This window comes from Notolabrus celidotus, chromosome 24, assembly GCF_009762535.1.
Source record: "Notolabrus celidotus isolate fNotCel1 chromosome 24, fNotCel1.pri, whole genome shotgun sequence".
NCBI lineage: Eukaryota > Metazoa > Chordata > Actinopteri > Labriformes > Labridae > Notolabrus > Notolabrus celidotus.
In genome coordinates, this window is record NC_048295.1 from 4686224 (window position 1) to 4706713 (window position 20490).

The window sequence follows — 20490 nt, forward strand, 5'->3', positions numbered from 1 at the left end:
CACAGAGACATAAAGATTGTTGGGGTTGTCTTGTGCAGCCTCTTAATAGTACTACAGGCAAGTCTCCTCACATGGACGGGTCCTGCATGCAGCTATATCCACTTTCCATGCTATGTATACATCTGCATGCAAAAGACCCCCTAAGAGGTAGCCTACAAGTCACAGAGTGTTTTCGTTTTAAGGGTCTGAATACTAAAAGGTGCAAAAAGTTGTGTAATTGCTCCAGCAGAGCGCCTCACCAGGCCACTATGAAATTGGCTGCAGGGCTGAAACTTAATCCTCTGGGTCAAATGGACCAAATCAAAGTGAGTCCACTAAAAGTTCTTGTTTTTGTGGCAAACTTTTTATCGGAGTTTCTCGCTACAATTAAGGAAAGAAGCCCTGCAGACTAAAAATAGTTCAAAGGGTCTAAACTTACTCCAAAGTCTTGCAACACAAACATCTTCACCAATCCATGCAGGAGTGGATTGTGGTTAAACTGCCGTCTTTGTTTGAGGTCTATCTCTGCAGGGATCTTTTCAGTGACGCCTCACTTCTCTTCAAACCCTCAGAACAGTTCGAAAGATCCTCAGCTAACATCTTCATTTCAGCTAACATGCAGGATAATCCCCCCAGTAATCGCACACACAAGGTAGAGCATTAAAAAAAATGCTGCTGTAAGACATAAAGTTGCTCTTCCTAAATTTGCTGAGTGGATAAAATCATGTTGCATTTCATTAAGGTACTTAGGCTAAGCGCTGTCCCTTGGCAGGCCTCGGCTCCTTCTGAGTGCCAGTGTGCCATAAAGCCTAAGGGATGTGCATTGGCAGCGCAGTGTCTCATTTAAAAAGATACAAAGTCTAAGAGAGGAATCTTATATTAAGGCAGCTGTGACAGTCCTGCATTAAAGAGGAACATTCTTAAAGGAGATGGTTGGGTGTCTCTTTCTTTCTGGCAGATCTCACGGAGAAGTCTCACCGTCCTCAGAAGGTCCGTCGTAGGATTTGTCGATGGCGATGCGGAAGCTCTGGTTGCACCCGCGGCCTCGCACCATGTTGGGCCGCGGGCGGTGGAAAGGCACCCGGGCTTTGTTGTGGCTCTGCTCGGCTTCCGACACGGCCGTCTGGAGGCTCTCCAGGGAGCTGGACTTCATGAGGCCCAGGGTTGGACCTAGAGCTCCTCCAGCTGAAGGCTCTGAGGAATACAAAGGAAGAGGAGGTCTGTGAGTGATGAGGTGGAAGGATGGAGAGCAGAAGATGAGAGGGTGAAGGAGGAACAGGGGAGATGAAGAAGCGTGCATGACGGATGAGGAGGCAGATTTTTAATGTTAAAGAAACTCATCTTAAGCTTTTAGCAAAATGTACTCAGCTGCTTACAAAACACTTACGCCCTGCAGTAATATTCCTTTATTTATTGCTGTAGTCTGAATGCACCCTGAGATGTAACAGCAGTGATTACTCCAGGGGGGGGATGAGCTCCAGATATTTCAGATGAGATATGGGAGCAGCACTAAATGTATTCCTCAGTTTGTGCCAGACTTTGTCCCCAAAAAGGGAAGCTAAAACATTTGGAGCACCCCCTACTGACTGGTTGCAGAACAGGTCATAAAGCCTGCATCAAACATGGCTTCGATGAGGGGATGTGGATTTGCTTTTTGTTTCTCATTTCTCATCAGATCTGGTGAAATTTGACCATGATAAGTGCTGCTGTAACCACACTTCACCAATTCAGGGTGTTGTTTTCCCAGAAACAATGCAGCTTTGTTTCTAGATTCTCTAAGCTAAGCTGTTGGATGACTAACATATCCATGTATACACAAGGAAATCATAGTTTTCATGATGTGAGACTTTCAAAGAGGGATCCAACTATGAAGGAATCCTTCCTGTAATGTTGTCAGACAGTTTTAACAACAGCGTGAGACGCAGAAAGGCAAAAAACAACATTTTAAGTGGACAAACACTTGAAGATTATTTCCGGCACAGTCAGTTTTTGGCTGCTGGCTTAAAAAAAATCTCCAAAACTTGTTAAAACCAACAATTAAGATCCCAGAAATGTGTAAAGACATGGTTTAGGGTTTAAAATAACCAGCTCTCTTTGGAGAACAGTCATTGTGGAAGGTTTAATTATAGATGCAGGATGCTTAGTTAGCTGGTTTTAAACTGAGGATTACTTCCAAACATCCTACAGATATAAATCTATGACATAATAAAAAGAGAGAGAGAGAGGGGGAGAGAAAGGTGAAGAGCAGCATTATGAGAACTGACAGGCTCATGCATAAGCAAGACAGAGAGAGGAGGGGATAAATGAAGCGCCATCATACTGTACTCAGGTATGGCCTCCGAGTCGAGAGAGGAAGAAAGGGAAGACGGAGGAGGAGCAGGAAGGCGACGAAGGCCACCGCTGATTCAGCAAGGGGAAGGAGGGAAGGTTGGAGGAAAAGGAGAGCTGCAAGGAGGACAGGAAAAATGAGACAAAGGAGGAAAAGGAGGAAGATGCCCTGCACGCTGGGTGAGGAGCTGAAGGTCATGTGACAGAAAGAAACATCCTTGTTGTGTATGTCAATGAAAGTGAAGAGCACTCTTCAAAGGAGTTACAGACAGGTGGCAAGCTGCGTTTTCCCTCTCAACTCTCCTGTAGGGATGACTTTCTGCATCATGGCACCCTCTGCTTAAGACATTTTTTTTATTTTTGTCATTTCTGAGGCTTCAAAGCTCCAAAGTAGAGCGGGGGAGAAAAGTGGAAGTGAAACTGAAGCAAGGATAGAGTCTGAGGAGAGGGTGGGGGGGGACAGTAAGCGGAGCGTCGCTGCCTTTTAAGTCCTAAATTGACTTTCTGTGAGGAAGTGGGATTTATGGGGAATAAGGGGTTATAAATAGAGAGGGGGGAGCGCTCAGGAATAAAACGCTCAATTTGAGAGGCAGGATTTGTGTCACAAATGTAATTACGGCTGTCCGGCTCGCAGCCTGATAGAATTAAGCTCCTTGCCAGCACACTGCTGTACTAAACACAGAAGAAGAGTATGTGAGAGCAAAATGTGAGACTTCTTCCCCAGAAATAAGAAATTAAAGTCATGATACTGCCTGTGCATGATAGCAGTGTGTCCTTGACCGCCTTAGATGGAATAGCAGTGGAAATATGAGTTTGTGTGTGTGTGTGTGTGTGTGTGTGGGGTTGGGAGCACACTCATTCCATGCATGTCAGGCGTTTGAGGCTGGAGGTAAATGAATAATGAGGGTTTAATAGGATGGATGAGCGGAGGAGAGGTGGCTATCATCGCCAGCTCGATCCAATGGAGGGTGAAATCAGCGTTTATCACATATCGCTGCCCGCTGTGCCAGCAGATGCTCTCACGGATCCGTTCGCATCACGTCTGCCTGATTGCTGCTGATTCAAGCTGGTGCACAGATTTGACAAACAGCCCGACAGCCAAACAGGCCAGGACGGTGGCAAATGCCCTTCACAGCTGTAACAGTCTGTCATCCGAGATGAAAGCAATACTGTCACGTTTTCACAACCTGTTTCAGAGCTTTTTCATCTCTCTCTATTAGCGGCAGGCAGGGGTTCTTACAGCAGTCCAGGATTCAGAGGCGGCTCTTTCAACAAGTACAAAGTCAGAGAGAGAGAGTTCAAAGAAGGGGCGTGGCTAGATGGTTATGACTGGGGCGTCTCCACCCGTGCATATATCTTAGCAAAACAAATACCTTTTAACTTCTAACGCTACAGTCTCTTTCAGATGTTTTATTCCTGAGGATTTTCACTCTAACTTTCATTTCATCACTTGGAGAAGCGGGAGGTAGAGCGTACAGCCTAAACTTGCAGAGGTAAGTTCTAGTCCAACATCTCCCTACAGACTCAGGTCGCCTCACCTGGGGGAGGTAGAGGGTACAGTCTACCCTGTCAGGTGAGTCCTAGCCTTAACAGGACTTTTGCCCTGACTCTACCTTTCCTGGCTTCTTTCAAACGTCTCTACTCCTCTCTTTGTTCTCTCTCCTCTTCCCTCATGAGAACAGGGGAAGAAGGGGGAGGTAGAGTGTACAGTCTACTCTTGCTATGGTGAACCCTCAACCTAACTGTCCTTTTGCCTTGGCTTTGCACAGCGTGGATTGGTTCTGACACTCCAGTGCCTCCCTAAGTTGTCATGGGCCTAACTTAAAGAAACACAGGTACAAGTAGAAGCCTGTTTGATAAGCAAATAAGCACAGATACCTTGTGTTTATCTGAAATTAAACCCAGAACAGTGCTTGGATTTCACAACCATGCTAACATACCTGTACACATGCCAAACTCACACATACATCCTGGTGAGGTGCATGTTGTGACTTTATAGAGGGTGACTGCTGTGCTGAGTAGACAGCAGTGAAGTCTTCGCCTGGAACGTAGCCGTGGGCTGCTGCTGAGCTGACAGGCCCAGGAAGGACTAACACTGATCCATGAGGCTGCTTTGTAGCTTTAAAGTGACACCTTAAAAGAGGGTGTAATATACCTGCAACCTGTGACTGAGGGAACCTGATACAGCTGGCTCTCTGGTTTAATGTCATCGGGTTCAAACAGTATGAAGAATAATATTTCATATGGTTTGGAAGAGGTGTGAAAAAAGTCACCTGTGCTTCACCTAATCTCTATTTACATATTCCACGTGGAAATGGAGAAGCTGTACAGCAGGCGTGTGCTGGTTTCTGTTTAGCAGAGTAGTTCTGACCAATCAGGTGTCAACAGTCTGTGTGGAGAGCAAAAGCAGGAGGAACACAATCAATGCTATGTCACTTAAGACAATCCGCGTTTAGATTTCCTGACTTCCTGGAATGCATCATTTCTGATGGCTCCAGGTTTAAAACTTCTCTTGTGACTGGTCTCCTCTGAATAGATCTGTTGTCATCGACGTGTCTGAATGCGACGGTTAAATGTGTGTTTGGTGGTTTTGTTTTGTTTTTATTGATTGGCTGTAAAACTGAATTGCTCTCCTGGGATAAATCAAGTTGTCTGAATCTTGAATCTTGAATAAACTAGCAGAAAATCTCTCCTCTCTCTCGCTCAGCAAAGTCTCACATCCTCTGCAGAAAATCAACAAGTCAGAAAGAGGGGCATCGTCTTGTGTTTCATACCTTCCTCCTCAATGTTATTGTAATAGTTTAGTACAGTTGTCTGACACTCTTAGAGTTTTGACGTAATGGTTTTCAGAGGATCCTTGTGTTGCTCGTTTATGATCCACAGAAGGGGTTACATTTTTAAAAGTGTGTGTTTTCAGTCGCCTTAAACGTGTTTATGTTTAAATAAACAGTTTAGTTTTTAGTACCAGTCTTCCCTCAACTGTTGGAAGAACGACACCGCCATTATGGGGTAAAAACAAAAAAGGTAGTTTCATTGTAGCTCTAAAATCTCTCTGTGGTTTCCATCTTCTGAATAAAATGTGTCCGCACACATTCCTAATTATTCCATCCAGTGAACACAAGAATAAATGTCCAAATTACAGGCTTTACCAAACAATCCCACAACCCAGACTGACGCACACAAACACACACTGATGCAGCATCCATTAGCCCGGGTGGAAACACTATTTAACGTGATGTTTTCTTATTTTTGATTATATGTGACGCTGTTGTTCCAGTCAGAACACACACACACTCACACACACACAGTCTCACACAGATCCAAATATAATCCCACTGTGTCTCAGCAGGGTCTTAACACTCACCTATCAACTGGACCACAATGTGCTGCAGCTTTACAGCAGCCTGGCTGAAAGGTTGCCACAGTTACAAGAAAGTGCCCCCTCCATCAAAACCGCTGGGGGTGGAAAGAAGGTGTGTGTGTGAGAGAGAGAGAGAGAGAGAGAGAGAGGGGTGACGGCGAGTTGCCAAGGAGACACTTCAGTGAAAAAAGGGGGCTTGTTGCTCTCGGACATGGACATACACATGCACGAGAATCACTACAAAACTCACCCGTGTAATAACCGCACACACACTTTTCTATCTCGTATCCAATCTCAGCGCGGACCAATAAAAACCTGCAGCCATTTCTTCCACACCAGTAAAACCAGCCGACCTGCACCCTTTCCATAAAAAGCACAGTCAAACCACACACCTGTAAAAGGAAAGCCCGCTCCGAGCGTCGACCTCTTCTGCAAAGGTTACTGAATTTAATCCGGCTGAAACATTAAATATGCCGTTACGAGGGCTGAAACGGCTTCTCACTGTGTTTTAATAAAAGTCACCTAATTCAACAGAAGCCTTAAAATGTTAAATTACTAAAGACGTTAATAACCTCATCTCAATAAACGCTCATAAATGGGTTTAAGGTCCTGATATGACACAAAGAAGTGGACGGAGCACACAAAGGTCGCTCATGACATTAATGTTCATCACTCCACCTTTGATTGAATGTGCAGAATACAAGCCTTTAAATCTTTACTGAAGCAAACCTGACATGTGGTGCGCCTTGTAAGAAAAGCACGAGCAGCATGAGGTAGATATCTGGTATTAATCAAAATATTACCAATAACTTCCCCCCTGTTATTCCACAACACGCCACGATAGCTCCAAAGACTTCCACTACAGAGTCATGTCTGTTTTAATGCAGTGACTTCCACCAATGGATGAAGATGGATCTCTATGGCACTGTATAAATATGGTACATTAGGCCGTCTTGTTTCACAGATTTCTGAGTTAATTGTTGGTTTTGATCATTTAACAGGATTCTTAGACATGAAGACTCGTGTGAACTATCACCAGCCTCATCTTCAGATATCTCAGGACAGCAGAATGTCATTAAAGCTCTGTTTTCCAACCACACGACAAACCAGACTTCAAAAGGAATCACTTCAGACAACTGTATACCCACTGAAAGCAAATCCAATTCATGTTATGGGCAATCAAAACTCCACTCCAATTAAAGAGCTGTCCGATCATTAAGTGTCCCTCCATCACGGTTTGAATGCACTCAGCTCCATCAGAGGCAGAGGACGGGGCTGCACGGAGGCGCTGCTCTGCCAGTAATTGGGTTTGGCTGTTTAGATGTATGAGAGGACGGGGACATATGGGCCGTATGTATTTAGCCTCCAACTAGATGAATGGCTTTAATAACTGGAGGGGACTTAAAAGGCCATTTCATAATTACTGCTTACCTCTGCTGGATTATGGCGGCGCGGGAGGTTGGCAGGGTATGGATGAGGGCTGGAGCGAGCTGTGCTGAGTGGGACACGTGCCATTTGTAAACGCAGCGAGGATAGAAGTGCTTGTGCATCGGGGTAGAACAAACATACGCATACCTGCATAATGCCTCATTAAACACAGTCAACCATCCACCTCAGGATAACGCAGGAATCAGGGTGCACGACATATGTGGGTCTAAAGGATGGCCTGGCGTGATTTGGCTCAGAGACGTGTCAATGTGCACGCTGCGCCCTGACCAATCACGGCTAACCCTGAGATCTGACTACTCTGGCAACCTTTTGAGGGGCTTCTCTGTGCTTAGATTTGCTCTGCTCAAAATATTTACAGACGGTGAGTTATTTTGACTTCTTAGAGCGTCTTGTTCTTGCTATCCCTCCAATGTTCAACCTGGTCTTAAACTGGTGAATGTTAAGTGAGGATGAAATGAGCAGCTAGATGTCTCTAGTCCTGAACTTTCAGGATCATGCCTGATTGTCTTAATTTTTCCTTCACTGCCAACAGGAGAGGTTTCATTATCTCTTCATCAGCACAAACAGAACTGCTCCTCTAAAGAACCAACACTCAAGGAGGAGAGGAAAGGAGATTGAATAATCAATCGAGTCGAATCGACGTGGCGGCTTCCAACTTGAATCAACAGCAGCGAGCTGGATGCAAAGAACCAAAGACAGGAAGGGAGGGAGAAGAGGGAGAGAGAATGAGGCAGAGTTACGCAGCACCCAAACAAAGAGCGTGAAAACAAAGCAGAGGCTCTGGCGCTGGCAGGGAGCCGGCCGGGGTTTAAAGCTTATTGTGCAGAGGAGAAACAACGTCAGCTAATGGGTGCACGGCGTGATGCTGCAGGGTGAGGATGCTGAACATCCGGATGAGTTGACGCTTTTTCTAAACATGCATATGAAGAAGAAGAACTCATTGCTGCAGGACAAGGAGGCTGACATGTATGTGCATGACGCTGCAGAAGAAGTGTGTGTGTGTGTGTGTGTGTGTGTGTGTGTGTGTGTGTGTGCGTGCGTGCGTGCGTGCGTGCGTGCGTGCGTGCGTGCGTGCGTGCGTGCGTGCGTGCGTGCGTGTGTGTGTGTGTGTGCAGGATGAGCTCCCAGGTGAGCTGAACGAGAGGCCAGCCTCCTGCCAGAGGAAATGTTAGATTCTAAGGGAGAGAAATGGAGGGATGAATGAAGGGATATCTCTCCATTACTCTTCTGGCTGTCTGCGGGGTGCACACACACACACACACACACACACACACACACACACACACACACACACACACACACACACACACACACATACACACGCACACAAACACACGCACACACACACTTCCAGAATACAGAAAGGCACTGGGAGAAGCTGGGTCTGACTCGGGGAGAGGAAACTCCGAGACTTGGAACATGTTCACCATAATCACATAAAGCTGGAACAGATACAGCTGCAGAGGATGGAGAGACTGAGGAGAGAGAGAGAGAGAGAGAGAGATAGAGAGAGAGAGAGAGAGAGAGAGAGAGAGAGAGAGAGAGAATGAAAAGGATCAGCCTGTTGGGGGAAAGAGAATAAAAAGTGATCATAAAAAGAGAACTGGATGGACGGATGGAGAGAAGAGAAGAAAGAGGGATGAAGGTATGAGGATTGAGAGGATGCTAAAAATGGGGATGAGCCTGGCGACAAAGAGCGGGAGAATAATCAGGACGGGAACGATCGGGAAGAGTGGTAGCCAAGATGAAAGGGGGGGAAACTAAAAGCTCTATTGAAGATGGAGACTGCTAAGAGTGGAGAATCAAGAGAGAGGGAGAGTAAGTGACAGAGAGAGAGAGAGAGAGAGAGAGAGAGAGGAAGAAAGAGAAGCGGCTCTAGCCAGAGAGAAAAAGGGTTTTAGCCAGATTAAAGAAGCCAGGCAGGCCCTCTTAAGACCATCCGCCTAATGAAATATGTCAAAGCCCATAAAGAAACACTGAGGCCATTTAGGAGGGAGGAGTGTGTGTGTGTGAGTGTGTGTGTGTGTGTGTGTGTGTGTGTGCAGGAAGCTCTGCAAATACGCTGCGTCAGCAAAAATGAAAAACACGCAAAAGCCCTGTCAATACGCATTAGCCGAGACGTCAACGGAGGAGGAGGGGATGAAAAAAGAGGAACCGCAGAAGAAGACGGGGAGCGCGGCTGCCGGGGAGAAATGGATCGCTTTATTTATCGTGGGCTGTAAAGGGTTATAAGAGCTGATCAGAAATTCCAGGAATATCATAGCAGGAGGAGGAAGAGGAGGAGGAGGAGACACTTGTAGCAATGCTGAGTGTGGGGGATTTGAGGTCAGCAAACGGTGCTCAGGACATTTGTATTCCAGGAGCATCAGGCTTAGCTGGCTGCAGGTGGATTTAAGAGACCTGTGTGTGTGTGTGAGTGTGTGTGTGTGTGCAGAACTAAAACAAGGTCTGCCCTCCCACGCTACACCAAAAATGCTGCTCATGATTCTTTCCTCATTAGGAGTATTGGAGCTGTATCTAAGTGCTGTAGGTGTTGTAAATGAGATGTAATGTCTCTGCTGATGACTCCTGCAGCCCAACGAGCGCCGGTCAGCTGAGCGTGCACCCTCCCTGATTTGAATTCATGCTGCAGACGCTCCTAACAGCCTCACACAGACTCCCAGCCTCTGAAACAAAAGCTGGAGCAGTTCTGTCTGACTCAGAGAAAACTCACTATTACCCTGTGTGCTCTCTTTGTTCAGCACTAACTGGTTCTACATACAGCAGGCAGCTCTGAGAGTCTGAGGCTATGCACAAGCTCACAAACTGTAAAGGCAATGTCTTCTGACTTCATGTGTTGGAGGGGATAAAGAAGTTGAACCTGTCCAGATTACCATGCAAGATTTGTTAAAAGTCCTCTTCTGTCTGTATGTTTAGCCGTGTGCTTCTATCTCCTTTTCATTAGCATGATTGCATCCCGCTCAGAGGAGTTTGTGCAGTGATGATACTAGTTTAAGGTCGGCTATAAGAAGTTCCCCTGACACAGCCATTAGCTTTGTTAGAGAGAGTTGTGAGGGATAATTACAAGCTAACGGTTGTTCCTACATTTAGAAACATTAACAGCTTTAAAGAACAGAAGATTTACTGTAGTTTAAATCACACTGTGTAACCTCACTCACTGAAAGAGAATAGTCAAACTGACTTTTCTCCAATAAAAGCCGGCTGAGCTGCATGCAGAGAAATAACCTGGGCTGGAGTCATTGTAATGCAATGCGGCTGCTGTCAGCTGGGTGAGGATTGAGCACCGTGTGCCTGCTGACCTGGACGACTATAAAGCAGCCAGAGCTCAGACACTAAGTGCTTCACAACTCAACTTTGTCAGCCGGGGAGCACAGGGAGGGGAGGAGGAAGCGGAATAAAAAAATGTTTGAGAATAGATTAAAAGAAAAGAGAGAAGATGAGAGCGTGCACGGAGCAGGTTCATCTATCTCTGTGTGTGCTGAGTGACTTTCAGTGTTGCACTGAGGGAGACAAGTGAAGAGTGATGAGGCAGATTGGAGGGACGTCACGGGAGAAAAGAGAGGGCTCCTTTATGAAAGTGTGCATGTATTTGAAGATCACGTTGTGTACTCACCGTTCCTCGGCCCAGCCAGTGAGCCCATGTTGCTCTCATCAGCCACTGCAACACAAAAGAGGACAGGATGTTACCCTTCTTCAGTCTGAACATGATCTACATTTAAATCACCGTAGATTCACTTTTATTGTGCTTGTTGTTGTGAACATTACACGATAAACCACAGCAGACTTTGATGCAGGCAATGATGACTTGGCCTCGAGCAGTGACCACATTCAGACCTTTAAAAGGTCCTTATAATTCAATCAGTTTACAGAAAGCGCTGGCGGGCGTGCATGAGCGCTCCTGTGCCGTGTCCTTACAGGATGCACGCCACATGTTTTCCTTTCAGAGAGCAAAAGCAGGAGAGCAGTGAAGCATGTTTGGAATTTAGAGGAAGCACAGAGGAGAGGAAGTTTCAGGTACTGCAAGTTGCACAACGCCATCCGTGCTTGTTTGCCTCCAGGTAGTAGAACATTACAGCTTGTTGTGACTGTTGTGTCTAGACCAGAAGTTAAACACATTTGTTGATACGTTTTTTGCTGCCAAAATCGATGCACAGGAAATGTTTATTGCAAAGCTTTGAGGATAAAATCAGCGCAAACCAAACATTCCTCACCCTGAATGAAGGATGCAAAAGATGTGTTTTGAGTCGCCGGTAAAAAGCAGGATTTACAACCGAAGATGCAAGAATGGCGTTGGATGTGGACAAGCTGAATTAGATGTTACATGCATGCGCTTAAGTCCTCGAAACCTGACCAGTTTGTACTTCCTGGTCCTCAATCAGACATCAAAATGCTCCTGGATTTGTAACAACTGTAGATCATGTCTTTGCAGCTCAGGGCCGCTGACCAGCCAGCCGTATTTGACAAGCCGGGACATGCCACACATACTAAAATAAAAGCAGCTTTGTAAATGGTAATAAAGGTATCTTCTGGCTCTGGTACACGGTGTAAATGAGTCCCTGCTGGAGGATCAGACGGAGGAGGACGAGTGAGAGACAAAATGAGACGGACTGAGAGAGGAAATGAAAAAAGAAGCCGAAATACAAGAAACCCAAGATTGTGAAAGAACAGCAGATAGAGGTGAGACAATGAGAGAAATAATAAAAGGAGGGGGAAAAACAACACCCCACCCACCACCGCCAACACCACCACCGCCTAATCTAACTAAACAGGATTGCAGCAGACTCCACAGGCAGTGCACCATGGGATACAATAATGGGTTTTCATTACGCCGCCATTTCTCTTAAATAATCCTTTCATTTTTTATGAGGTCAATTTTCCCGGCGGACAGATGGGTGAGGGGGAGAGAAAATGAGAGGACGGAGGAATATTGAAGGAGAGAGGGAGCCAGGAGGGACGGATGCGGGGTGATAGGCTGTGACAGAGAAACAGAGGTTAGACAGAAAAACACAATCAGTGCGAGCAAACCTGGAATCAAGAGAGGCTGCTTCATAGAAACATCTGTAGCAGCCGCAACAGAGGAGCGGGGAGAACGTTCCTGTGCTCATGGGCCGGATCAAATAAAAATCCAATACTTTTTCAAAGTTTTAGGGGAAAGTTTTGAGGCGATATGACCCGGCTGGATGATAAAAAGCTTCCTTCTCAGAGGAGGAGAGATAAAAGTCGGATCGGCCAGCAGCCAAATTTCTCTCCGGGTGCCACAGAGGAGGGAAGATGTGGACGCTGTGTTTTGAGCTACAGTCAGGAAAACGTTGCATTGTTTTATCACGTAGCTGTATGAGGGCTTGACAATCGGATCATACACGTCATATCAAATCAGCAGAAATAGTTCAAGGTCTAAAAACTCAGAAACTCTGTCTGACTCCTGGTTAGTCCTGTTAGCTTGTCCGTATTATAAGCCAGTGATCTCACGTTGCCCATGATGAGAGAGGAGACACACGGCCTCAGTCTTCTTATACCAGGTCTCCTCCTCATAGCTCTATGCCTCCTCTTCCTCTATGTGTCCTAAATGTTCAGAGTTCTGAAGGAAGGAGGGTCTATTTTTTGTAGCTGCATGCATAAAGCCATCTTTAGATGTTTCAATCTTTAGCTGGTAGTTTGGTAATGGAGTGCAATATTTCAGAACCTGTCGCAGGGTTTGTTTCGGCTTCACTTTTGCACACTGGAAGGAGGTGGAGATGCATTACAATCCTCACATACTCTGTATTTCAGCTGCATGTGGCTCTGACACCCTCCACTCTTGAGCTTCAGCCTGGTCACTGCACATCAAAAGTAAATATGATCACTAAGTGTTGTACGCCGGCTTGAAGTCTCCTAAAAGGTCTGATGTTTTAATGCATCAAGGAATCAATCCATACGACCGTTTTCTGCTTTTTAGAGTAAACGCATCACTTTCCATTATTGCATTTTGAGTGGAAACCTCTCGCTGCAGAGATTTACTGTCAGACGCTGAAGAAGTCGTCTCTGAGTGTTTTCCTTTTCTGCCTTTTGTCAAAGTTCCCTTATTGTTGCAAAAGAATGCAAATGAGAGCACAAACTTTTCCTTTCTGCTGCTTTCAGGTACGAGTGGGAATTCTTTGCATCAAACCTTTTCCCACTTTGGTGAGAGTCAAGTGAAGCTGTAGTGTCAGTGGCTCTATTCATGTGAGCACAGGCAGCTGGTGTGTGTGTGTGTGTGTGTGTGAGAGAGAGAGGATTTCAGAGCCAGAGTGGGATCTTTGAGTCAACAGACTATTTGCCGAGGCGTTCAGGGTCAATAAAAGAAGCTCACCTCTTTCTGTCAAGTGGTGTTTAATAAAAGCTAACCTGCCTCGTGTTGATGCGGCTAAAGCTGGAGGAGGAGGCGAGGAGAGAGGAGCGTTTGGGTCTTTTAATACGAAACGTGTCGCCATGTTTACACAGCTCTGCTCGCTACCTTTTTCCAGCTTCACAGAGAGGAGGGATGAATGGAGGCAGAGAGATAACACGGGAAACAGGCTGAAATTGGCAACGACCAGAGATGGAGATAGAAGCCAGGGAGGGGAGGACAGATAACGCTTGGTGCTGGAGTGGCTCCTCAGTGGGAAACATGTGCAACGTGTGTGTGTGTGTGTGTGTGTGTCCACGTCTGCAGACCACCCTTGTCCATAATGAAAGCCAATCAGCTTGGGTGGTGGCGGCGTGTGCTGCAGGAAGAAAGCCAATCCTTTGAACCTAATGAACCACGATTGGAAATCAGAGAGAGGCGGAGAAGAAAGCGGGATGGATGGAGGAGAGCAGGAGTGATGGACTCAGAGAGGAGAAGAAGAAGTATCAGAAAGGGAAAAAATAAGAGATTGTAGAGGCAGACAGGAAAGGTCAGTTTGGGTTAATACGAGGAAATAAGCCCTTTCTTTCTCGGCTTTCACGCACACACACACAGCGAGCCACGAGATTGGAAACCACACGCCTTTAATTCACACACACATGGCGCAGACGGCGTGTTCATCCAGCCCTCTGGAAAGCCCCTGGGTTTATGAGTTCAGGAGGTCAAATCCCCTCAGGGCCGCGGATAATAGGCGAGGGCTACATATCACAACAAAGAGACGTCCTGATAAGAGGCATGTGATCACTGTGTGTGTGTGTGTGCGTGTGTGCGTGTGTGTGTGTAGTCTAGGTCCATGATTAGACTCGTATGTCGGCTGGTTTGTGAAGGCAGGGACAACAGTATGGTTTTTACGGTGTGTGTGTGACTGGAGGAAACAACAGCCTCTTTCTCTCTTGGAGTGTGTGAGTGTGTAAGTGTGTGTGTGCTCTGACTCACCCAGGTCCATGCTCTTGGACGCCCTGTTGCGAGGGTAGTTGTCCCTCTCGGCGTAGAAAGCTGTGTTGGCGTGCGGCTGCTTCTGGAAGTCGCTGCAGAAACAACAGAGAAGTTTACTTTGCATGAATCAATAAAAACGAGCGATCGATACTTCCTGCTGACCCGCCGCAGCCGGGAAAAACTTGTTGGTTACATCATGCAAACAAGTTAACTTGATTTAAAATTCACACAGACGACAGATCACTTCATTTCCTCCACTCCTGATGCAGAGAAACAAAAGCTGGTTGTGTCTCCGGTAAACGTACGATAAAGAGACTCAGACTGCGACCACGTGAGTGACTTTCCCTCCGTTCATGGAGGAGAAAAACTTTCATTAATGCATTTATTATTCCACAAATACCAACTTTCATTTTCTGCAACATCTGTTGTTGCAGTGTGGCTGCAGGCTGAACTGCAGGATGCAAACACACCATCACAACTCTTTATAAGTCTGGAAACTCCAACAGAATTTACTCCATAATGCTATCACTATAATTACTAATGCATAATGCAAATAGGCTCCAGCAATTAGAGCGTATAGTCTAAATAATGCATCCTAATATTTACTGTAATGGCTCTTCTTTATCTCATAACACAGCGGAGTGTCATTAGAATATAATAACTCCAGCCCTGTGTGTGCTTTAATAGAGTGCTGATGGTGTTGTGTGTTCTGTGTGTGTGTGTGGGGTACCTGTGTTGAGAAAGAGGTCTCGGGGAGTCTCTGTTCATTTTCTCCACAGTGTCAGGGGAGGGAGGCGGGGGGAAGCTCTGCTCCAGCTCGTCGTCCTCGTAGCCGTAGTGGCCGTAGCTGCCGTTGGTGGTCGCAGCAGGATACCCGGCTGAAGGAGGGGACACAACGGAGGCATTGACTTGGGAAACAAAGGAGGTGTTAACTTGTTTTTCTTCGTTTTAACACATTTAACACGACACATGCAGGAGTGGGCACAGGCCCTTAATCTCAAAAACCTCTCTCTAGTTGAATAAAATTGAATGTAGGTCTTAAAGCAATATCACAAAAGAGACCAGATCTCTTTTGTGATATTGTTCATTGTAAACATTTGTAGTCGTGAATCCAGCCGCAGTAAGAAGGATGTTTTAAATACAGAGATCTGAGGATCAATAATGTTAATAGAAAACAAAGCAAGGTCAAAGCAGACGAATAAACAACGCACGTTCAAACAAAACCCTCACAGAATCATCATTTCCATACAAAAGCCTCATTTTAACTTCCTCATAACTTCCTGCAACATTTCCATACAGTGTAAACCCCGAGAGCGTGCCGTTCCCCCGCCGTAAAGCCTTTGTGTTTAAATCCCAGCTCCCCCCATTTAAATGACTGAGACTGTCGCTGCCGCCTGATGGAGAGCTGACAGAGTCTCAGGAAGAAAGAGAAGCATCTCCAGCTCCCTGCATCCCAGCGGGTGAGGGAGGGAGGGGGAAGACGAGGGAGATAAAGAATGAATTTAAAGCAGTTTGTTCGTCTTTTTTTTTTCTTTCTTGAAGACGGCACGCCGCACAATACCCCCTATGCAAATCTGGCCCACTTAGAAGCTGTTTCATCAGCGTAATGATTCCAAGGTCAGATCTTTAGCACATGAAAAGCAGGCGCCGCGTTCGGAAAAACACAGCTAATGACTTCCCTTTTCTAACCGCTCTAAATATGCAGGGTGAGAGTTAGACGAGAGTTAAAGACAGAGATGGGAGAAAAGTGGCGCCCTGAAAACAATACAGCAATGTCAGGCGCGTCGGCTGAGTGTCATGCTGTGCACTCATGGTAAACACACATGTATGGACTCACACTCACACTCACACACTGCAGACAAACAAACAGATAACGCAAGCACACAAACACTCAGAGCCTTGTGTTGACGACCTGACAGTTCAAATGGACAAACACAGCAGAGAGTGATTCGTGGAGGGTTTGCTCACCACTTGCAGTGTCTCTGTACGCGTAGCTGTTGGTCGCCATCGGAGTGGGGCTCGGACCGTTCATGGTGCGCTCTGTGTTCGGGGGTCTGGAGGGTCCTGGGGGGCCCTGGTATGCAGCATTGTGGCCCCAAGGCTCCTGTGAAGAAGAGAGAAGAGAGGAAGGGTTATTTCCTGATTAGCATTTGTGTCTTTCTGGATGAACTCTTGTCTCTTTTCACAGATATACTCCCTGTAATTTGCACGATCATTCCAGGACTTTCAGGCCCCAATATTTGATCCTTCAGGACTTTGAAAGCTAGGTAGCATGTGCACAAAGATGTAAAAGAGTCTTTTGTACACGTCTGAACTCCAATCAGTATATGGATGTTTTCAGAAAGATCTCTACGCTCAGGTGAGGTTGCTTTTTTTTGCACTGTCATGGCTTTCAAATAATCTTGCAGATTTAGATTTAGAGATTAGTCTGCAGAGTGTAAAGCACAAAAAGCACATCTTTTCTCACAGAAGGTGAAATTGCAGTTTACTCCAAGATACATCCGCTCAACAAAAACAAGCTTTAACGTCAGTTTTGTCGCTGCAGTGTCACATTTGCGACCGATCAATTACGACTCTCCTCTGATGCTGATAGGAGAACAGAGCCGCGCAGATTTAGAACAACTCTCTGAGGATTTTGACTCGGCGAGGGCGACGAGCGAAATATCACAAAGAAGTTGATCATAATAGAGAGAGATATTTATCAGCGAGTCAGACAGGAAGGAGGAGGATGCTGTCACAGGAAGAAGGTGAAAAGGTCAGACACTAGTGATGTGTGGCAAAGCTTTGGAAATAGTGAAATATTGAGTCTTGAGTCTTCTTGCACATGACATCAAGAAGCAATCATGGCTGCAAGGCATGGAGGCATGCAATATGAGAGCACAAAGTTGCACTCATATATAATTAAAGTCTCTGTTAAAAGCTGCCTCAACCTAACTTTGGTCCTTTAGTGTGAGGTGTGCCTGTAATTTTGCAAAACTTGTATCATCAAATTAATTCACCCACACGCTGTAAAGAGTGTCTTTTTTGAATGGGTGTGTATGTGGTTTCTGGTGTTTCTGCACCCACCCTCAAGTGGACGCTTGAGGAACTGCAGTTTCAAACCGGGTGTTCTCCAGGTTTGAGAAAGAGAAAGAGAATTTGTGTCAAGAAATCTCCTGCAGACGTTATTTCTCCACATATGATTTAAGATAAGGAGATAAGTGATGACTCTGAACTCCTCCATACAGTCAGAAGATGTATACTCCTCCGATGCTGTGCAACATCAAACCCCAGCGTCTCTCTTCATGTGCACAATGAAAACACGGTAATTAAGATAATCCTGAAAGCACTGACAGGCATGTTATCGAACAGCCATCCAGCACTACAAAGGACCCCCGCCCTGCTGATGGAGATAGGGACTGGATGTGCTGCTGGAGGATGAAAGAAGCTGTTTCTGCGTGGTCAAAGAGACAGGAGCCACAGCTGTCACACAAACACACACACACACATGTACACACTTAAATAAAATAAGCCGGTGTACAATAATGAAAGGTGTTCCTGTCATATCAGAGCTTCGGGTGGGGGGTGCTCACGATGTCAGGGAGTCTCTGGGGTATCATTAGGACCTACCATACATGTTAATACGTCTCCACTCTGTAGCTGTCAATCACTTTGAGCTCGTATATGTGCAGCGTATGCATGCACACAAACTTCTGACAGCTCTTCTGATTTATGTGCAAGACATATAAATCACATCACATCCCTCCATTCATCCCTCCATCCCGCATCCTCCACAAACCAGCGACTCGCCTCGGGCTTTAGGAGCAGCCTGGCAGACAGGCAGTCAGATATCTTAATCCCACAACAATAAGTAAACAGGGAGGAGGGGGAGGAGGGAGAGGGGGGGCATCTATCCAGCCAGCCCCCAACCTACAGCCGCATACAATAGGCTGCTGAGAGGCTTAGTGTTGCCTCACCCTGCAGTGTCACCCAAACGCACCCACACATCCCAGAGCTCAGGAGGAAGCAGCAGGTTCTGATGTTTAGAGTTTGGTGTGCATCACTCTGCTTCAGCTTCACTGTGTGATGTTAATATCTGCTCTAATCTCTATGTATGTAGCACCTCGTCACAAAGTGTAGGTACTGGTCTGTCGTTCATTCATGCATTTAAAGCACCTTTGATTTAAAATGATCCAGCTCATTATCACGGCAATTCCGGTTTCTTTTCTTCATTCTGTTCTATATTTCCTGACTCTGAAACAGTCTTCTTGTCCGTCTCTTCAGCTGTGAACCTGCTCTGACTGAGGGACACCTCGAGACAGAGACAATAAGAGAGAGACAGGACTCTGAGGGTTAAGGAGGGTTCATCATTCGGCCCTGCGGCGTCAGCAGACGGCGGGAGGACGACTGTGTGGATATTAACTGAACTTTGAACCGGCTTTGATGCAATTTATCTGCAGGCGTTGATACCTAAAATACACTCACACACACACACACACACACACGGAGGGGGACAGATGAGATGTAAATACCACAACGCCCAGGTCAACGTCACTCGACTCTCAAACACATCCACACACATTTCATGACTTAGCATCTGCTTAGCGTCAGTCACGGTTCATCACGGTGCTGAAAAGACGGATTAAACTCAAAAAACAACTCTTTTTTTTAATGTCTGTCAGTCCTGATATCTTCATCACTCCATCCGTGCACGTGTTTGTTTAAAGTGTTTGTCGAACACGAGTCCTTGTGTGACTTTGTGATTGATTCTAATTTCGCTCACACCTTCACCACCTGGGATGAAACGGAGCTGCTGCTGCTGCTGCTGCTGCACAGAGAGGAAGTTTGGTGAATGTTAATGCGAGCTGATTTTTGTTCACATCAGAGCTGCAGAACAGGAAAGAGGAAGAGGTAAAAATAAGCAAAGGTTAACACACTCCATGCAGTTTGATTATTAATGCATTCATCTCGTCTGAGAGGGTTCACTGTTACATGCATGAGCACAGGTGATTTTAAACTAGGCGGTACTTTTACATCCTTTTTCTTAAGGGGACAAAAACCTCTACAGCTGCCTCAATCAGGGACTTTAGGTCAGGCAGAAACTTGAGGAACTCGACAGCAGGAACCAGGGTCTAATTTGGGGGGTTGGTCCTGGAAAACTGGCCTGATTTGGATTGTTTCTGCGGGACTGCAGGAAGTGTTGGGCCTCAGGTACCATTAAGCTCTTTGAAGAATACTAAAAGTTCCTGGTTCTTTTGGTTGTTCATTCTTTCTCTTTGGGGTTTTAAGTGATTGTAAGGACTCATCTACGATCCCGATGGAGTGAGTAACAGAGGATAAAGAAGAAGCAAGACACCCAAACATCAGTGAACAAGCGAGGAGAGGAAGGCAGGAAGAAGCAGCCGATGAAAACCCAACAGAGAGACAGAGACAGGCATGCAAGAGGATTCAGATCAGCTTTATTCAACAGAGGAGGAACAGTGCAGGTGAGACAGAGAAGCAAGTGTACAACACTTCAAACAGGTGAAATTAAAAAAGGGAAAGTTTTACAAAACTTTACAAGAATAAGCAAAACAGAAAAGAGCAAAAAAAAAAATTATAAAGCTTCACAGAGGAGAAATGAATCAAAGCTGCAGCTAATTAGAGAGTTTGAACAAATGTGACAGAAAGGAGGCAGTGAAGGATTTAGTGCAGCGCTGAGTTTACGGGTAATATTTTAAAAAGTTAATTTTGTGTGAGTTAGCGGCGTTGGCGGAAGGGAAAAGCTTTCAGCCAGATGAATACGCTCGCACAGCATCAATCAGGAGGAACTTACTGTATTTACACTTCAAGGGTTTGATGGAAAGGAGGAAAAAGAAACACTTTTACCAAACTGTTAAGGATACCAGCAAATTATAACTGCAGAAATAACCTTTTTACTCTTATTTTAAGTTGTGTTTGTATTTCTTAATCACCATTTTCTACATTTAAGATTAAATGTTTGTGTTTGAAGCACCTGCACAAAATAAATAAGGCTCTTATTTAGAAAAACTGGATGCAACCCAAGATTTAGTTG

General features: G+C 45.7%; 1 protein-coding gene across 11 annotated transcripts in view; it reads right to left on the reverse strand.

The window, feature by feature from the left end:
* LOC117808245 (partitioning defective 3 homolog B-like) overlaps positions 1-20490 on the reverse strand; it is a 140549-nt gene that overhangs the window by 58838 nt on the left and 61221 nt on the right. For all 11 annotated transcript variants that reach the window (XR_004630192.1, XM_034677874.1, XM_034677875.1 and 8 more), the window contains 5 exons: positions 16425-16560; positions 15187-15334; positions 14457-14548; positions 10731-10775; positions 958-1173 (listed from right to left, as the gene is read on the reverse strand). Coding sequence is in view for 10 of the 11 variants with exons in the window: in XM_034677874.1 (XP_034533765.1) it covers positions 958-1173; positions 10731-10775; positions 14457-14548; positions 15187-15334; positions 16425-16560 (637 nt within the window). In the remaining variant the exon portion in view is untranslated. The remainder of the gene's footprint in view (positions 1-957; positions 1174-10730; positions 10776-14456; positions 14549-15186; positions 15335-16424; positions 16561-20490) is intronic.